This window comes from Petaurus breviceps, unplaced genomic scaffold (genome assembly GCF_028583685.1).
Source record: "Petaurus breviceps papuanus isolate PSGF00001 unplaced genomic scaffold, PetGlider_PUasm1.0 156, whole genome shotgun sequence".
In the NCBI taxonomy this organism is placed as follows: Eukaryota; Metazoa; Chordata; class Mammalia; order Diprotodontia; family Petauridae; genus Petaurus; species Petaurus breviceps.
The window spans coordinates 11,886,444-11,905,982 of NW_027185720.1; the positions used below are offsets into that span (position 1 = coordinate 11,886,444).

At 47.9% G+C, this 19,539-nt stretch overlaps 1 protein-coding gene across 9 annotated transcripts in view; it reads right to left on the bottom strand.

Moving 5' to 3' along the window:
- The window catches only part of RBFOX2 (RNA binding fox-1 homolog 2), a 331,281-nt gene extending 319,090 nt beyond the window's left edge, over positions 1 to 12,191 (bottom strand). For all 9 annotated transcript variants that reach the window (XM_069082058.1, XM_069082059.1, XM_069082057.1 and 6 more), the window contains exon 1: positions 11,886 to 12,191. In XM_069082058.1, the coding sequence (XP_068938159.1) occupies positions 11,886 to 12,191 (306 nt within the window). The remainder of the gene's footprint in view (positions 1 to 11,885) is intronic.
- Positions 12,192 to 19,539: the final 7,348 nt, after the last annotated feature.

Sequence of the window (19,539 nt, forward strand, 5' to 3'; positions counted from 1 at the left end):
AACCTGACTCCTTGCCACCCAATACTTCTCTCCATCAGCCACACTGGTTTACCTGCTGTTAGACACAATAAATTCCATCTCCCATCTCTGGGCCTTACACTGGCTGCCCTCCTCTTCCTCCCTGGCCTGATGCCTGAAGTTAGCCCTCCCTCCCTCCTCACCTCTACCACCAGGAATCCCTCACTTCCTTCAGGACTCAGTCCAAGAGCCACCTTCAACAGGAAATTTTTTTTAAAAGGCCCTTCCTGCTCCCCAAAGTGGCTAGTGTGCTCCTTCCCAAAACCACCTTGTATCCATTCAGTATACGTTCTGCAAAGACTGTGTGTATACAGGCATATATACACGTGTGTGTACATATTAGAAAGTAAGCTTCTTGAAGGGCCAGAGGACTTCACTTTCAACTGTTTCCTCAGTGCGAATGCACACAGCTTCTGGCACATAACTGAGTATGCTATGTAAGAAATGAAGACCATATAAACCTGGCAGATTGGAATGAATTAAAGCAAAGTGAAGCAAAACCAGGAAAATAGCATATCCACAATAACTACAATCATTTAAACAAAAAAACAAACACTAAAAGGCAAATGAACTCAGATAATTCTAATAATCAGATTTTAAATTTTGCAAAGCCTTTTATACACATTACCACATCTACTCCTCAAAACCACCCTGTGAGCTACATACTATCCTCATGTTACAAACATGTTATAGTATATGTTATGGACAAAAATAGGAGAAGCAGATGTGTGTATACATATACACATGGTAAGATATACATACACATATATACATACATATACACATATATATCTTACCAGTAGACTGTTCACCTGGCAGTTAATTTGGGAGGGATGGGGGGAGGGGTGTCATGGCAATCTAGGCAATCATGGCAGCTAGGTGACACAGTGGATAGACAGACAACACTGGGTCTGGATTCAGAAAGACTCATCTTCCTGAGTTCAGATCTGGCCTCAAGACACTAACTTTGTGACCATGGGCAAGTCATTTCACCCTGTTTGCCTCAGTTTCCTCATCTGGAAAATGAGCCAGAGAAGGAAATGGCAAACCACTCCAGGATCTTTCCCAAGAAAACCCCAAAGGGGGTCATGAAGAGTCAGACATGACTGAAAAACAACTGAACACATACACACACAGCCTATGAAACAAAGAAAATCCAAAATGGGTGGCTCCTTTCTACTTCAGCAGTGACTATGACAGAGTGGCACAAAGGATATAGAGCATGCTAAGGACAGCTTTTTGCCTGTCAACAAACACTAATCTGACTGCTGCAACTCTAAATGTAAGATCTTTGACTAATGCCCAACAAGAGGACATACATCTCCGGGGAGGCCAGGTAGCACAGCGAGTAAGAGCACCGGCTCCAGTGTCGGGATGACCTGGGGATCGAATCCGGGCTCAGATACTTAGCACCACACCCAGAAATAACTGGCCGTGTAACCTTGAGCAAGTCACTTAACCCCAACTGCTTTTAAAAAGAGGACATACATCTCAAGAAGGTGGACCATGTCAGTCTTGATGTTCGTGCTCTCAAGGAAACTGGAAGGAAGAAGGAAGGTGCAGGTACATGGAAAGCCAGCTCAGTCACAGGTACTCCTTGGAGGGGTCACAGCTACAAGAAATATTATTTCCTATGGTTATAACATCCTGCAATAAGAAGTCTTTGCAAAAACACTACCATGAAAAGAAGTGCAGCTTAGGTATCAAAATTGGTTCCTATCGACCTAGTGGTCAAGAGATCATATGAAGAAGATCATATTGGTATATGGCCCCCATCCCCCTTACTACAATAAAGAAAATGTGCTAATTACCTCTTCTTTAGAATCAAGATTTGGGCACTTGATAGTACTAAGGGCTTTACTTTGCAGGCTTGACTTTTTTCCCCTTTGCTCAGTCAGTCAACATGCATTTAATTAATGCTCAGTGGGGAGTGAAAGGAGTCTAGCAGGAGGTCAGATTAGCTGTTAAATGCTTACTAACTAAAAAAATTATTTTTTTTCTTTTAAAAAAAGTAGCAAAAAAGGGGACAGTTAGCAGCCTAGCAAGAAGGGGGTCAGGGATGAGAAGCTGGAAAGGGAGGTACCTACAGTAACTCTGCAATATCTGCCTTCAAAACTGAAACTCAACCAGTCAAGTTTCCTCTTGAAGAACATGGAAAGAAATCTAAAAGAAAAAATTACATTAACATTGGGTAATGTAAGGCAATGTAAAGTTTTGTATTTTTCAACTGACAGCAGTCAGTTATATTAAGAATCATCAAGGAACAGAGGGAAAGGTTAGGACTACAGTTTAGCAGAGCCATTCTTGCGGTAAGTAACAAGGATCATCTCAGGATAGCCACGTTCCAAAATCACGGCAGCAGCACATGCCAACACAGACCTGGACCTGGCTACCTCCAACAGCCTCTCTCTCTTCTGCTTATTTTTCTTCTTTAACCAAAACATCACAAATGAGGTTTTGTATACAAATATGCAGTGAATACACAATTAGAAGAGAATTCCCAACCCAATTATTCCTGACTGATTCCAGGTATTGACCTGCACTGAAGGCCTGCCTGTAGGTTCCAGTCTCCTTACCATCACTGGATCTTCATCACGAGAACCCGTGAGGGCAACAAAGGGGAGCTAGAGATGGGACACTGATCTTCATGTAAAGAAAGCTGGCCTGGGCCGCCCGCCTGTCATACCTAGAGCAGCACTCCACTCATTGTCCTCTGCAGGGTAAACAGGGATTGTGCTGGTAATTCTCCACCTTGATGCACAGGCATTAATGATTTCCAGAACTCATAAAAGCATGGTGACTTCAGCAAGTAGGTTTGTTCAAATTTTGTTGGTTTACATACATGAAGGCAGTTCTACTCAGGTTATAAGGCACAGTTGTCTTTATTTAGGTACAAACAAGGAACCAGAGGAAAGAGGCACAGAGGAAGGAAGGCAAATGGTAGTAACTGGAGTCTGAGGAAACAGATGGGATGAGGAACTGAGTATGTCCTAATGGTTATGGTAGCCCCTAGGAGTATTAGGTTTCTTATTCTTCTCTCCTTCAGCCTCCATACCAGCAGGCAGCTTACTTGGCTAAGGTTTCATTATCTAATCCATCTCTGATCAGTTTGGATAATCCCCTCTGAGTGGTGCTGATCCTGTTAGGAGGACTGTGCAAAGCTGCCTGGGCCAGGATTGGGACAAATCCCATCAGGCCTGTCATCTGAATCTAGGACATATTTTAATAATTTGGGGTTGGTAAAGTGGATTGGAAAGTTAGCGGCAAGTGCGAATGTTCATTAAATCACTTCATTAGCTCCAATGAAGAAAGCATCAGCTTTGGTGAAAAATCCTGAGGGAGAACAAATCTACTTCTGAGGTATGGGTCTGGTTTTTTGGTTCCTAAATTATTTGGTTCTTCAGCTCTTACTTTTCTGATGACTCAGGCTGGCAAATAAATGTGATGTAGTGGAAAGAAGATTGGCACTGAAGTCAGAAGAGCTCAGTTTGAGTCCTGGCTTGTGGAACCTTTGGCAAGTTACTTGAGTTCTCACTTTCTCTAGCTGTAAAATAGGAATAATACTTCAACCATCTACCTCCTACTGGTCAAGAAAATCTGTTTAAGCTTTAAAGTGCTTTATAAATTTGAACTATAATTGTTTTGCCCATTAACGAGCTTATTCAGTAAAATTCTAACAATCAAGTTTTTGATAAAATCAAAGATGTGAGGGACCTTGGAGGTCATCAAATCTATGGAAAAAATAATAAGTAACTTGTCCAAGGTCATTCAGCTAAAAAGTGACAGAACTTAAGATTCAAACTTGGGTCTTTTTGACTTTCAGGCCCTTTATAACTCCACTCTGCTGTTTGATGTTTACTTATTTAGTCCTTGGAGTGACGGCCTGAATCCTTTCTTCCTGCAGAACCCCAATTTCTCTCCCCTCCACACCTCCATTTTTTCAGTCCCAAAGAGTGATGGGGTTTTAGTCTGTTTCTGTTGATAACATGTTGGTCTGAATTGGGCCTTATGAGACTGGTAGCCCCACGGGGGTTTATTAGACATACTTAGAACTTCCTGTCCAAATCATCTACCTAGAGTAGGGTCAGGCTCACTGATCCAGTGCCACCACTGAGAGGGCTGGAAATGATCAGGGTGTGCATCACAGAAGAGTCTCTCTCATTTGCTGGTGTGTTGGCATGTCTAATTTCTTTTGCTAGTGGCAGGATAGCAGACTTATTCCTTTCAGGGAAAAGATTCCAGATTGGCGGTATAAGATCCCAAAAGATTCCTGCTTGGGAAGGTTGCATCAGATGTTAAGCTGGCTGTGCTCTGGTCACAGGGATCAATGCAGAGACAGAGTCTTCTCTTCAGCATATTTCTGAAGGCTCTGTCCCAAGCCCGTGCCTGGATGAGTGCTGAGCTCAGATTCCTAGACAGCCTCACAACAGAAATTCTTTCTCATTCTTATGCTATTCTTAGATTCTTCTCAGGGATGCTTGATCTTTGGGCCTGCTTTATAGATCCATATGCAGACTATAACCCCTCAGGTCCTGTATGATATTCTAAGGCTGTATCAGCTTGCCACTAATGCCAAAGTTAAAGGTCAAGGAAGACCCTCTGAAAACAGAAATGGAGACAGCTGAGATGGGGGTGAGGTCCAAGTCAATCTGATCCTTATTTTCCTGAGCTCAAATATTAATTGAATTGCAGCTGTGTACGTGTTCTCACAATCCCTGTTTATCCCTTGGAGAGTGATGAATGCAATGCTGATCGAGGTACGACAAGCTGGAGGCCTAGACCAGTTTTCTTTACAAGAAGATCAATGTCCAAGCTAGCTAACCTCTGTTGCCTTCATCCATCAACCAAGGAGACTAGAACCCAGGGGAAGCTGACTTCAGTGAAGGCCAACGCCTGGAATCATCCTAAAGAATAATTCTATTTGGAATCCTCTCCTAATTATCTTCACAACACACCTGTGTTCAAGTTATGTGTGGGCATTTATCCCCTCCCCTACTAGAATACAACTTCTATGAGGTGGAAATAACACCCCCCTAGGGTGGCACTCAGAAGGCACCTAGTACATCCCAACCCACTCCCCAGCCCACACCCAAGGAAGACAGGAGTCACCACACACTCATATGGTCTCACCACCAGCGTAGGGGGGTGCTTGGGCAAGGTGCTGCTATAAGCAACTCCGTCCTCCCTTTACCCCTGAGGAAACAGTACAATATGTGCTGCTTCAAGCTAGTTAAGTCAGGGCTAGGTGAAGCTCTGAAGGACAGTTTTCTACTTCTGTCCCCCCATTTACCTGTCTGACATTTAATGAGCACTCATACTCAGTGAATTCATTCAAACCTCACTTTAATCCTCTGACAGACTGCCTCAGCTCCACATTCACCATCTTCCTTGTGAAGCCCGGCATCACTTCTACTTCACAATGCCTCTGTTTCTCCACTTACAAAACAATGTCATTCCCTGATGAACAAAGTTTAGCAAGATGTTGTTTATAATGTTATTTAAAAGAAAAACCATGAAAATATGTTGTGTTTCAAGCCCACTCACCAAGGCCAAAAACCACAGTTCTCTCCAGTCAAACCCAGGAAGAAGGAAAGACCTCCCACGAGAGAGGAAATGGAAGAGCTCCCTCTGAGAGAAAGCACACCGCACCTCCCTTCCTCCCTCCTTTGTCCAGGCAGGGCCAGGGGACTGGAGGAGAGCTGAGGGGTTGCTTGGGTTTGCTGAAATGCTTTCTTCCCTTTCTTTTTGTTCCCTGTTACCGGGGATGGCTAGCTAGGGAACAGACAGTGATCTAAAGCACAAAGACATCCATTTGTTAAAGAGATGCAGCTTAGAATCACTCTTTTCTATCACAACACACAAGTTTTCCCTAAAAGCTCTAACAACACAGGTATGGTTTGCTTTACCTACTATCTAAGTACACTACAAGTTGCATTACCTTTTCATAAATCAAATTTTAAATCTCCCTGGGAAGATCCATTTTTATAAAAGAAGAGATTGCCTATATCAAGCTAAGAACCCTTCTGAGGCTTCCCTAAATTAGGTTCCTAATTTACCTGGTTTATATTCAGTTCAAATATTTCTTAAGTACCTGCTGGGTGAGAGGCACCACTCTGCTCACTAAGAACACAAAACTGGGGGGCAGGAGGGGAGGCACCCCACAGGTCACTGTGTTACAGGAAAGTGAATTATACCCTAATGTATCATTACAAAACAAACCTGCCAGGTACATTTTCCCCTTTGACAACTGATCCCATTTCCCCAAACACATTTTAACTGTAAGGTGTCCCCCCCACAACACAGTTCTGCTGTAGAATATCATCCGGCACCAGAAGGCCTGCTCTTATCCCCTTTTCCAGTCACTCCTCTTTTGGAGGCTTTCACATATTAGAGAGTGGATCTGCTGGGATCCTAATCATCTGGATCTCTTCTACAGATATATTCTGAACCCAAAGATTACAACATATATCTGAATTTCTTTATTACAACATAAATCTGGATTTTTTTTCAACTCTCTTAAATTACACAGAAACTAATGACTTACTGCTAAGAGGCAGTTGATACAATTTCTTAGATACCCCACTCTCACCCAGGGCCAAAGCCCCAACCACTACGTCTTGGAAACTAGAGCTATGAATTCTATAGCTTCCTCAATCTGTGAAGTAGGATTGAGAGAGGTCCATGTGGTTCAGAAACAGCTCTGCATTTGCAGTTGGAGGAACAGGGCTGAATCTCAGTTGTATTACCTACTACTTGTAGGACCTTGGACCAATCACTTCCCCCTTCTAGGCCTCAGTTGACTCATCTGCAAAACAAGGAGGTTGGACTAGATGGCCTCTGAGGTCCCTTCAAGCTCCACATCCTATGATTGTGATCATTCAGAAGCTAGGGGAATTTCACAAAGGGGGCCTTCATCTCTAGGATGCAGGATTTTTCCATGGATTTCACTGGGATATTGTGCAATCAATTAAGATAAAACATATCCAACTCAATTCACTTCAAAAACCCTTTAGTGTTGTGCACTGTGATACCAAGGACCATCCCATACCAGGCCCAACAAAGGTAATTTCCTTAAGAAAGAACTCCACAAAGCACTCACACAAAAAACATCCAGAAGAGTCACTGAAAAGGGGACAGAGGAAAAGGGGGCCAAGGGGGCTGGCTGTACCAGAAACAAATGGATGAGGGTCAACCACCAAGCACTTGAGCTTCTAGGGCACATTTCAGAAAGGAACATGAGCTGAACAGGTAACAAGCAGCAGTGTCTGGCTACACTTCAGTACATCCAAGTGGAGTGGGAAGAAGAGGAGTCACCCAGCAGAGGGTCTGGGTCCAAATTCCATCTCCAACACTTAACTCTGTGACCAAGGACATGTCACTGCAATCCTCTGAACCCCAGCTTCTTCTGTAAAACAAGGACTAAAATATCTGTAATACCCCCACACAAACAGGGCAAATGTAACATTCAAATGAACTAATAATGTATTATAAGAGCTCTGTAAACTTTAAAGCATTATACAGGTCACTTATGATAACATGAGAACCAGTATGGCACAGTGGATACAGAGCTGGCCTCAATCAAGCCCTGGCTCAAACATATACTGGCTGTGCAATCCTCCCATCCACAGCAAGCTACTTAACCTCTCCAGGCCCCAGGAAACGCTCTCAGACAAATAATTAAAGAAAAGACCTGGTGAGACTGGGTCTAGGCTGGAGGTGAGGTCAGGGGAGGGAGCTCCTCGAGGGCAGGGGGCTGTCTTTTGTCTGTCTTTGAATCTCCAGTGCTTGGCATGCTGCCTAGCACATAGTAGGCATAATAATAACTGTATGGTGATTGACTGACCCACACGGGTAGATGGAGTTTCCTTCCCCAAGAGTCACCTATGTAAAGGAAAGTCTAGGACCAAGCCTCATCATGTAAAAATAGTATTACACAAGCAAGTAGGTGGCAGGTGGTGAAGTGAACAGAGCACTGGGATTGGAGTCAGTAAGACCTGGATTCAAGGCCTGTCTCAGATGCTTACTAGTTGTGAGCTTGGGCAAGTCACTTAACCTCTATCAGCCTCAATCTCCTCATCTGTAAAATGAGGGGGCTGGGCTGCAAGGTCTCTAAGGTCTCTGATGCTCTCTACTCACATAACAAAAAAGCTTGCTACAGTGAAGGCTGGAGGGCCACCAAGACAGATGGCCTAATTCCTAACACTGGCAGAATCAAGCTCTCAAGGACAGGTAACAGGGTAGCTAGGTGGTGCAGTGAATAGAGCACGGGTCCTGGAGTCAGGAGGATCTGAATTCAAATCCAGTCTTAGACACTTAACACTTATTAGCCGTGTGACCTTAGGCAAGTCATTTAACCCCTTCCCCTCCAAAAAGAAAAAATAAAGGACAGGTAGCCACCCATAATACTACTGGAACCAGATTCAAACAGACTTGGAAAATGTTTAAAAAACTCAATAAAAATACACTAGAACACAGATACAGTGAATACGTGGTTTTCCATGTCAATATGCAGCTCAGCGCATCGTCATAGATTTTTAATGACCCCATTTCTAAAGGAGCTGATATCACTGGCCTAACTTAGGGAGGGTTAGTGGAAAGGGAACTTAGAAATCAGCTAATCCAAGCCCCTCATTTTATAAATGAAGAAACTGAGGCTCACAAGAGTCAACTGGCATACCTAAGGCCATAGAATTAATAGTAAAGCTAGAACCTGAAACCGTGCCTCTGCTTACAAACTTGCCATTTCCCCTCTATATGATAAGGCAATGAACTCCAACAAATACACATATGTGTAAAAATATACATAAAATACTGAAGAGATTAACTATCATGGTCATTAGAATGAGAAGCAAGGACCCAGAAGAGCCGCAGGGGGGCTAAGTATTACCATTATTTCTCCTGAGCTTGATCATAGCTCAAATTCTTCCTCCTCCAGAAATTTTTCTGAGGCTCTCTACTCGACTTCTGGGATTCACTCTATAGAGAGTACCTATCACTCAGTATAGACAAACCCTCTGGGAGCTTCCATACAAAGAGAAACCTCTGGATTCCACACAGCACCTAAGCCAGCGCTTGACACTGGCAAGCACTGAATTACTGACGTGCCTTTGGGCCACAATAACTAGAGTATTTAGGAACTAAAAAAATAAGTAAAGAAGCATCAGTAAAAAAACCACTGAGATTTAGAATTGGTACATAAACTGCTAAATCTGCTTCCTCTCCTGCATCCCCCCAAAGTCCCAGAACTTTGCAAATTTCAGATCTTTAGTCAGTCTTGAGGGAGATTATTCCACGAGGTTAAGGAAGAAAAAAAAACTTTCAAGCGACCAAAGGAACTGTGTATCCTGCAGAAACTGCCAGCCAAGCCCAGTCTGAGTTCCAAGCATTCAACGTGAAGCTTTCACACTAACAATGGAACACCTCAGCCACCAGAACTGAGATACCAATGCATTCTTTCTAGTTTATTTCCAGCATCCCAGATTATGGGTCCCTGTAGTATTTCTCCTTGCTAAAGTTCAAAGTCAGAGCAAAACAGATAAACCAAGCAAGAGAAATCAGTAAGAAGAAATGCCCTCCATCTGGGAATTCCTGGGACCCCACAGCACTATAGGGAGACACTTCCCTTAAATTAACACATAACCAGATGAGACTCCCTTCCAGAGAAGAGATTTTTGTCTTTCAAGTAGAACAAAGAATCCTACAGAAAAACTCCATGCATGGGCACGGCAATTTCTGTAGCTCAGGAAGCCCACAATGGCTCCAACAATCAGGAAGCAGAGCAGAGAAAGCATTTAAGGTTTGCCCAAACTTCTAAGGCACACCAGCCAGTTTGAACTTCTAGTGGCATGATCAGGGTGAAAACCACAGTCAGCAGCACCAGCACCCCCTCACCTCTCACACTAAATGAGGCTTTTCCAGTCTAAGTCCATGCCCCCCTCCCCAACCACAAAGTGCTCTGGCGCTGACCTCAGACCACGACCTCCCTGAAACCACTGCCACAGACCAAACAACACATTCCCCATGCTTTCCACCCCTAATTCCTCCTCTCAGAATCCTGAAGATCCAGAAAACTTCCTTTCAGGCTTGAAGACAAGGAAGTGGGAAAGAAGTTTCTGAGCAGCCTGGCTGTGTGTCCAAACGGAATGGACGCACCAAGCCTGGCACAGAAGGTCGCTTCTTGGCTGCTGCTCCACGTTAAGGAGTCTCAGTGAGCTGTGACCACATCACCAAACTCTTCTGTTGCTAAAAGTCCCACAACTGATTTAACCCACAGCCTAAGCCACATCCCCTTTCTACTCTCTCTAGGAGTCACTTCTCCAGCCCTCCCTTTTCTTGTTTAACTTCCTTGATTCCACCTCCTCCATTTGCAGACCCTCTGGCCCAGGGCACCCAGTCCCTCATAGCCACAACAGTCCCTCCTTCCCTGGTCCTTCCTGCTCAGTTCATCTGAACAAATCCAAACTTACTCCCATTCCTTTCTCCTCAAGAAGGGAGGAAAGAGATGGCCAAAAGTGGTCTCACCCCCACCGGCCTCATTCTCTCCTATCTTTCATTCTTCAGTGTCTCCATGACCCTCTGGGTGCCACCCACATACACACACCCGTATAGGGCTCTCTCTCCTAGCCCTCAACACCTCCTACTCTTCAGACCAGGTACATTTAGACAAAATGAGAATCTCCCTTTCCAAAACTAGATAACCCACCCAAAATTAAGGGCTCCTCATCTACTCACTTCCAAAACTGAGTCCTCCACCAACAAATTCGGAACTCCCTCCCAAAAGTTCTACAGTAAAGTGTCCCCTCCCTAAAAATGAGTTGCCCTCAAAAAAGCAGTCTCCAAAATTTGAGCACACTAGCTCCAAAAGACCCCTCTTCAAAAATGTGGACCACCAAAACCAAACATCCCCTCTTCCAAAAACAGCTATTCCTTCTAAAACCCTCAAATGGACATTCCCTTCAGCAAACAAGGTATGACCATTTTAACTCCCCCAAAAACAAGTGACTCCCAGATCCAGCTGAGTTCTCCTCCAAACTTCAAAATCCCTTTTCCCAAAAGCAGATATTCCCTTCTCCAAAAAGTTATCTTTCCAAAAAGGATGTTCCCCCAAATGAGTATCTCTCAAAGCTGTCAGATTACCCAAAACTAGCATTCCCTGCATAATTTGGGACCCCAGCTTCTATTTCCCAAATATCAGGTACCCCTAACAAATTACGTGTTCCCTGGTTTGATTGTCTTTCTTCCCCGAAACTAGCATTCCCTCCAGTGTCTAAAGAGTCTACTTTTCAAACCAGGTGATACTTTCCCCAAAATCAGATAGTTCTCACCCAAACCAAGAGTCTCTCTATGCAAAAATAAGTGCCCCTTTCCCTAAGCTAGCAACCCTTTCTCCAGGGCTAGCTTGCCTTCCAAATATCTGAGCAACCAGCTTCCAAACCAGATGCCTACCTCCCAAGTCAAATGTCCCCTGCCCAACCAAGTGCCCCCCTTCCCTAAACCAGGTATCCTTTTAAGAGCCGGGTATAGCATCCCTGAAAAGACTGTTCTTCCCAGATGAGTGCCTTCAAAGGTAAGCACCCTCTCACCCAAAGCACTGACCCTCCAAAATCTAAGCATGCTCCAAACCAAGTGTCCCCCTCCCCAACCAGATGCCCCCCTCTCAAGGGAGGTGTCCTGGCCCCGCCCCCCCCCGCCTCCCACCCCCCCCCCCCCTCCGCCCCATCCCCCCTCCCCCCCAGGTGTCCCCCAGCCCGCCTCCTCCAGCTGCCCCCGCCCCCTGCAGGTGTCCCCCTTCCTCCCCCTCCCCCTAGCCCTGCGCTCCTGCCGGCCCCGCCCCCCGCGAGCGCGCCCGGCAGCCCCGCCCCGCTCACCTGCATGCCGCTGCCTCCAGCTCCCGCTCCGGCTCCGGCTCCGGCTCCCGCGGCGGCGGCGGCGGCTGCCCCCTCGTCAGGCCGCGCCTGGGCCGGCGCCCCCGCGCCCTCCGCCCCCTCGTCGGTGCGCTGCCGCTTGCCCGGGCCGGGGTCGGCCGGGCCGGGGCCCGCGGGCGGCGGGGGCGGCGGCGGCGGCGGCGGCTCCAGCTCGGGCTCCCGCTTGACGCCCCGCGCGGGGCCGGGCTGCGCGGGGGGCTGCGGGGGCGGCGGCGGCGGCCGCGACTGAGCCTGGGCCCCTTCCGCCATCCGCCCGCCCGCCAGCCCCGCCTCGCCTCCTCCGCCGCTCCGGGCCACGCGCGACAGGCCGCCGCCTCTCGCGCCCTCACACTCGCTCACCGCGCCGCGCCCCACCACCGGCCGCGCGACTGTCGCGACTCACGGGCTCCTGGCGACCCCGCCCCCCGCGCGCGCGCGCGAGCGACTCCCCGAGGCGGGCGCACACTCCCACACGCGGGCGGAGGGCGCGTGCGCGGCGGGCCGGCCCCCTGGCGCGCTCGCCTCACTCGGCCGGGCTCCCCTCGCCGGGCTCCCGGCAGCCTCGCGCTCAGCCTCAGCCTCGATCTCGGTCTGGGCCTCCCTCCCCGGCGGCTCGCGACGGGGAGAGAGCGCGCACGCGCACACGCGCCCCCCCCCCACCTCCCACCGGCCAGCCGTCCGCGCGCTCCGGCTCCCGGGCTCTCGGTGTCTCACACGCGCAAACCCTCGCAGCCGGAGAGCCAGACACAGACACACCTCTCGAGGGCTCCGGACCGGAGGAAAGGAGCGGGGCGGGGGGGAGGGGCTCGGGACCCGGAGCGAGCTGACTGGCCGGGAGCTGCGGAGCCGCCGTCTCTGCGGCCCGGTGGGGGCGGGCCCGAGGGGAGGGGGCGGGGCCCAAGCCCTTCGGCAATCTCCGTCGCCTCTAGCCAGTAGGGCCGGACCCGAGCGGTGGGGAAGGAATCGGCAAACTTCGGGAATCTCCGGGAGGCGGAGAGGGAGAGGGCGAAAGGAAGGAGCCGCGGGACCGATCCCGAGAGGAGGGGCGGAGAGGAGGCGGAGCAGCCGGCGAAAAGGAGGAGGGCGTGGCCTGCTGCCTTGGGGCGGGGCCACTGGTCTAAGGGAGCCACTCTCCGAAGAAGGAATTGGAAACAATTGGCGGAGCGGGGCTGTTCGGTATGGGCGGGGTTACGGCGAGGGGCAGGGCCTGCCAGAGCCCCACCCCCAGGTTGAAGCTCGTACACTGGGGGGGGGGGGGTCGCACCCTTCATTTGACAGATGACAAAACTGAGGCCCAGGGAGGCTGAGACTTCCCCAAGGTCACGCTCACCATCTAGCAAGCCTCAGTGTGGGCTGTGCCTCCTCCGTTAATTACATCCAATCTGTCCTGGCTTTATCATTTTTTAAATACCTGCCTGGCACTGCTTTTGGAGTCAGGAAGATGTGAGTTCAAATACAACCTTCGATAGTTACTAGCCAGGTGACCCTGGGCAAGTCACTTTTCCTTAGTTTCCGCAACTGTAAAATGGGGATAATAACAGCACCAACCTCCCACGGTTGTTGTGCGGATCAAATGAGATAACGTCTGTAAAGCGCTTAGCCCAGTGCCTGGCATACGGTTAAGCGATTAATAAATGCTTGTTGACACGACTTGAACCCAAGTCCTTTGTCCCCGATCACAACCCTCCTTCCGCTACACTCGGGTTGATGGGATGCGGGGCTGGGAGGGGAAGAGTCTGGCAATTCTTCTGAGGAGGTGAAAGGGTGAGCCTGTTCTACCTGGGGCCGAGCCCGATGCTCGCCTGAGCAGTCGGAGGAGAGTGGAGGAGCCCGTTAGTCCTCTCGGGAGGTAGAGGGCGTGGCCTATTAGCCTGGAGCAGGACTTTCTATGCCAGGCTGGAGAGGTGCCTGGGCGGGGAGTTCTTATCTCTGCAGTGAGAGTGGTGGACTGGGAGCCAAAGAGAAGGAGGAGTTGGGGACCCGGGGTGACCCTTGTACTCGGCTCAGTGTATGCAAACCATTATGACTCGAGTTCACCCATCTGGAGGCGAGTGAGGTTGTGCCTGAGTTGGAAAGGTTTGTGGGTGTAGGAGGGAGACTGGCTGGACTCCCTCTGTCCCGTTCCGCTTTAAAAAAAAAAAAAAAAGCCACAACTCCTTGCAATAATAATAGCTTTACATTTTTATATAGTACCTACTATGTGCTAAGAACTTTACAATGATTTGATCCTCACAGCAACCCTGAGAAGTAGGCGCTATTATCATCCATTTTACAGATGAGGCAGACAGAGGTTAAGTGACTTGCTTAAGCTTATACAGCCAGTAAGTGTCTGGGGCCAAATTTGAGCTCAGGGCTTCCTGCCTTCCCTGAGCATACCAGCCCCAACCCTGAGACCATTCTCCTGGTCCATTCGTTCATTCCATAAGCATTTATTAATTGCCTTCTCCTTGTGTGCAAAGCACTGGGGTGATCCAATGGGAAAAAAAACAGTCCCTGCCAGCAAAGCCTGTATATTCTACAGGCCCTCAGGGGTTAGCCTTGGGTTTAACAGGACTTGTGAAGTGGGGCTCACAATTGTTCCTGTTCAAAGTGAGGGCAGGGGGTCCTAGAGTGATAGGATATAGATTAAGAACTGAAAAGGATCTTAGGGGTCATCTGGTCTGATTCTCCCCTTCCCCTGCTTTACAGGAGAGGAAATTGGACCCCAAAGAGATGGAGTTACAATAAATGGCAGAGCCAGACTTGAAACTCAAACCTTCTGACCCAAAAGGCAGCCATCTTTCCCTTTTACTGTCCTGCCTTTCCTTAAAGATACCAGTTCCATCTTTTGCCACTGCCTCTTGGGTAGGTTAGAAGGTCCAAGTGCCTCCCAGCTTGAGCCTGAAGCCTGAAGTGGACGTGGACAGAGTTCCTAACAAGGAGCCACATGAGCCCGGCAAAGTGAAGTGGTGGGAAGAACTTTGACTTCAGGGTCAAAGGACCTGATCTTCAAAGCCCCAATTTGACGATGCCCAGGTGATTTGGGGCCAATCCCTTCCTTCTCAGGGTTGCAGTTGTTCCCCATTCCCCTTAAAATGAGGGGGTTGGAATCGGTTTCTCTCAGGTCTCCTCCAGCTGCTTTTCTTGTGAATCGTCTAATAGGCAGGTTCACCCAGCCTGGGAAAGTTGGAACCCTCTTCAGGCAAATGAGTGCCCACCCTGGCTTTGAGGTGGGAGCTGAGATAGGCCAAAGGTAATCTGGAAGTATGGCCATTTTCTGAAAACTTCCACCCCCTACCTCCCAGGATAAGGTCTGGGGCCAGGTCTGCCCAGTGGCTCCCTCCGTCCTTTGTTTTAACTATCCGTTAATCCGGAGTCCCTCTGAAAAAGAGATAAGTATTGGAGGAATGCTTGAATGAAGAGGCTGAACAAAGAGAAACCAGACCCTGCTGTATAAACAGGCATGTAGGGAATACCTGCAGAGTGGGGGAGGGGGGACCACAAAGCTAGAGATGGCTGATGGGAAGGACCCCAGCCTGCCCAAGACAATTACCACTAGCAAACTCTGACATGAGCCTAGGAAGCACAGTGCTCTCTGAGCAGTGGGAAGTGTATGTGAGTATGGGGGGGGGGAGGGGGGTCTGAGCAGTGGGAAGGGGGGGGGGGGGGGGGGGGGGGGAGTAATCTGCCTGTGAAGCAGAGATTGGAAGGGGGGAAGAGGAAGATGCTGGGGAAAGGGAGGAAATGTTCATTCCTTTAGTGCTGGGCTCACCTTATATGTATTCTGGACACCTTTAGCGGTCTGGTGAAGCCTGTGGACCCTTCCCCAGAATTCTGTTTTTAGATAATTGAAGGAAAGTCTACATTTTTAGTTAGATTAGTGGAAGATGTCATTTTTCCCATCCAAATTCACAAGCCCCTAGAAACTTTCCACAGACCTGTAGATCCCAAGAAGGGAAGGGGAGAGAAAAAGGAATAAACATGTATCCAGAGCCTACTGTGTGCCAGGTACTACACTATGCAAACGTTATCTCAGTCTATTCCCTACTGGAGTAGAAGGAAGGGAAGGAAGGCATGTTTTAGCTCCAAAATTCATTGTGATTTCCAACCCCTGATGCCAAGAGCCAGCCTCAGCTGAATGCCTAGAATCACCAGGTGGTGTCCAAGAAGTTCTTGGTGCTGGAACTCAATGCCCCAGATCCAGAGTCAGGAGGCAAAGTGTAACATTGAGCCCAGGAGCCACCCAAAATCCGGGGCCCCTGCTACATGAAGTCACCTCCTTGTAGGAAAAACAACCACAGGCCCTGGGGAGGGGGGGGGAAGGAGGGGCAGTGATTCAGAGCTGCCGCTGCCCCCAGGGTCCCGCCCCTGAACTGGCACAAACCAAGGAGCTTCTGGGAAATGCCCAAAGCAAACAGACTTGCTTCCCTCCAACAGAAGACCAGTGGTGCTCAGGACCCCAGATTCCCCTAAGCTCTCATTTCTCTCTAAGTAACAAGAGAAAAAGCGACCGAATAGACAAACTGTTCCTGCTCCACCACTAGCTTGCATTTCACAAAAGCAAAGCGAGAGAAACATCCCACCACACTAAGGGTGGGGAGAAAGAGGAAGCAAAAGCAGACTCCTGCCATGTGGCAGACTGATCCTGGAGCAGATACCCACCCTAATGAGAAACTGGATTCCGGCTAATACAAATGCGGGCTCTTTAAACCTCATTCCAAGTATAAAACTGGCCGGGCTAGACACCGCCGTGGCCTCCTGACATTGGCATCCCCGAGCCTCCTTTGTGCCTGGACTTTATTGAACATGGCTCTGCCTGTAGGCTAGAGAGCTCGCTCTAGTCTTAGCATTCTCCACATAATGAGTGTGTCTAGTTTCTATTTCTGTAGAATTTGATGAGGGATGATAACAGGGTAATTGAATTCGTTGTTTTCTTTCCGTGCCAGCCCTCTGCCCTCTGGCTCCGAGGTTTCAGTGCATTGTCCTCCTGGCTTTTTAAATGTCCTTTCTTACAGTTGAGGAGAGGGTGGGGGAGGGAGTTTTCGTCCATTTTATTTTCCTGGAGGATAAAACAACTTAATGTGTCCATGGATCAAGGGTAGTACCATAGGATTTTATAACTGGAAGGGATCCAAAGTTAGTCCCCTTGTGCTACGGATTAGGAAATTGTAGGCTCAGAAAATGGAGGAAAATTCCTCAAAGTCTTGCTTCCCCATCCATCAGTGGCAGAGCTGAGAAAAGAAGTCATTTTTGGAAGCAAAAAGAGCCTTGAGGGCCATAAGTGTAATGATTGGTGCTTGCCTTTCTTGTATCCCCAGCACTAAACACAGCGACATCCCATAGCTGATACTTAACTAAATACTTGGTCACTGACACTGGATTTGCAGTCAGGGTACCAAAGTGCTATAGCAGAAGGAACACAACAGTACTTACTATGGGCCAGGCACTGTGTCAAACACATTACAAATATTATCTGATTTGACCCTTAAAAAACAACCTGCCAAGGTGCTATTTTATGGTTGAGGAAACTGAGGCAAGCAAGGTAAATGACTTGCCCAGGGTCACACAACTAGGAAGTGTCTGAGGCCAAATTTGAACTCTGTCCAAGGAGCCACTCAGATACACCTCAGCTAGACATCACATTGTTCATCCAGAGGTAGAAGAAACTCCAGAGGTCATCTAGTCCAACTCACTGAGGCTCAGGAAGGTGCCACAGGCAGTAAGTGTCAGAGGTGAGAGGTAGATCCAGGGTTTCTGACTCTAAAAACTTTCCACTGTTCCCCTCTGCCTTCAAACTCCAGATCCCAGGAATACAAGTCTACTGACCCAGCCTCCAGGCACTTTTCACATACCAGGCTTCCTTTGTATGGTTCTCAGTAAATGCCACCGAAAAAGGAAATGTGAGGAGAAAATGCCAAATCCGAAGTCAAAGTGACCAAAATCCAAACCTGGGGAGAGGCAGGATCTTTGAGATACATTTTGGGGAGAGGAAAGAGAATGAGAATGATTTCACCAAAATCCCTTTGCCCTAGCCTTGACCGGGCTCTCCCTCCACCTCTACAAGGAAAAGAGGAAGGAAAGAAGGGAGAGGAGATAAGAAGCACTTTACAGAGTGTAGACCTCTTCCTGTACCCCCACCCCACCTGGAGAACTGGGAGACCAGTATTTTAACTGTCAGAAGACCCAAGGCTCCATGCCTTATTACTCTTTCCTCCTCCCTGATTCAATTCAACAAAATGTGTGTCAAGCACTTACTTCGTGTGAGAAAGTAGACTTAATTTCTGTATCCCAAGGATAACTAAACTTGAAAACCTGGCAGTGCCTTCGGTAGAAATGGACAGATAATCGGCTCAGTTCTGGATATTGGTTGATTGACTGATTGAGATTGGTATAGAACCTGTGTGAGGAGATCCAAGCTTACATAGTTAGAACTAGAAGGTGGGATATCATGGGAGTGGGTATAATGGAAGGAAGTAAAACATCCCACTCCCTTATTCCTCCAAGTGAGGTGGAGCACAATTTATCTATTTCATGAGCTCATGGAACCCTAGATTTAGAACAGAAAGGGATCAGAGATGGCATTTGGACCAACCTTCTCATTTTACAGCAGAAAAAAGTACAGCCTGGAGTGGTGAAGGACTTGTTCAGGGTCCCTCAGTTAGGATTTGTCAGCTCTGCCTCATTCCAAGTCACGATTTCTATCCACTGTAGATACAAAGCAGTTGAACATATAGAGCTAACAATAAGGATAACATCAGGACTCCCCCACATATAAATATGAGAAGCCATCTGTATAGAAATGATATATATATATAATACTCAGATCAGAGAGAGAGGGTGGGAGGGGGATGAGAAGGGGGCAGGGAAGGTAGGTAGAAGGGGAAAGAGGAGAAAAGAAAGAGAGGAAAGAGAGAAAAGGGAGGGAAGAGAGAGATGGAGGAAAAGGAGAAGGGGAGGCAACCCAGGACCTTGAGAACACCTGAGCTTAGGTATTCATAGTCCAGCAAAGCAAATTTGAAAAAAGAACAGTCAGTCCAAAAGAAAGAAGAAATAGGTAAATAAGAGAATTGGGAAAGATGAATGTTCTGGAAGCCATGGGAAAAAGGGACATCCAAGTAGAGGAGGTAGTCAACAATGTTAAGTGTTACAGCAGGTCAAAAAGGATGAGGACCCAGAAAAAAAAACACATCTGATTTAACAGTGAAGAAATTGCTGGCCCTAGGCCAGCTGGGCAAGAGCCTTTTCTCTAGAGTGGTGAGGTCTGAAGTCAAATTGCCAGGTGATGAGAAGTGAGGGGGTGGTTAGGAAATGGAGGCAACCACTGTAGGTGATTCTTTCTAGGAGTGTGGCAACGGAAGGGAGGGGAGATATTGGGCAATAGCTTAATGGGATGCAGGGTCAAGCGAAGGCTTTTAAAGGGGGGGGGGATTTCTTTAAATAAAGCCCCAACTCTACTTCACAGTATTACATTCTCCCCTCTCTCCAGCTCCATACCCCCCCCCACTTAATTTTTCTCATATGTACAAATACCATCAAGAAAGAAAGAAGGAGAGAAAGAAAGAAAGAAAGAAAGAAAGAAAGAAAGAAAGAAAGAAAGAAAGAAAGAAAGAAAGAAAGAAAGAAAGAAAGAAAGAGAAAG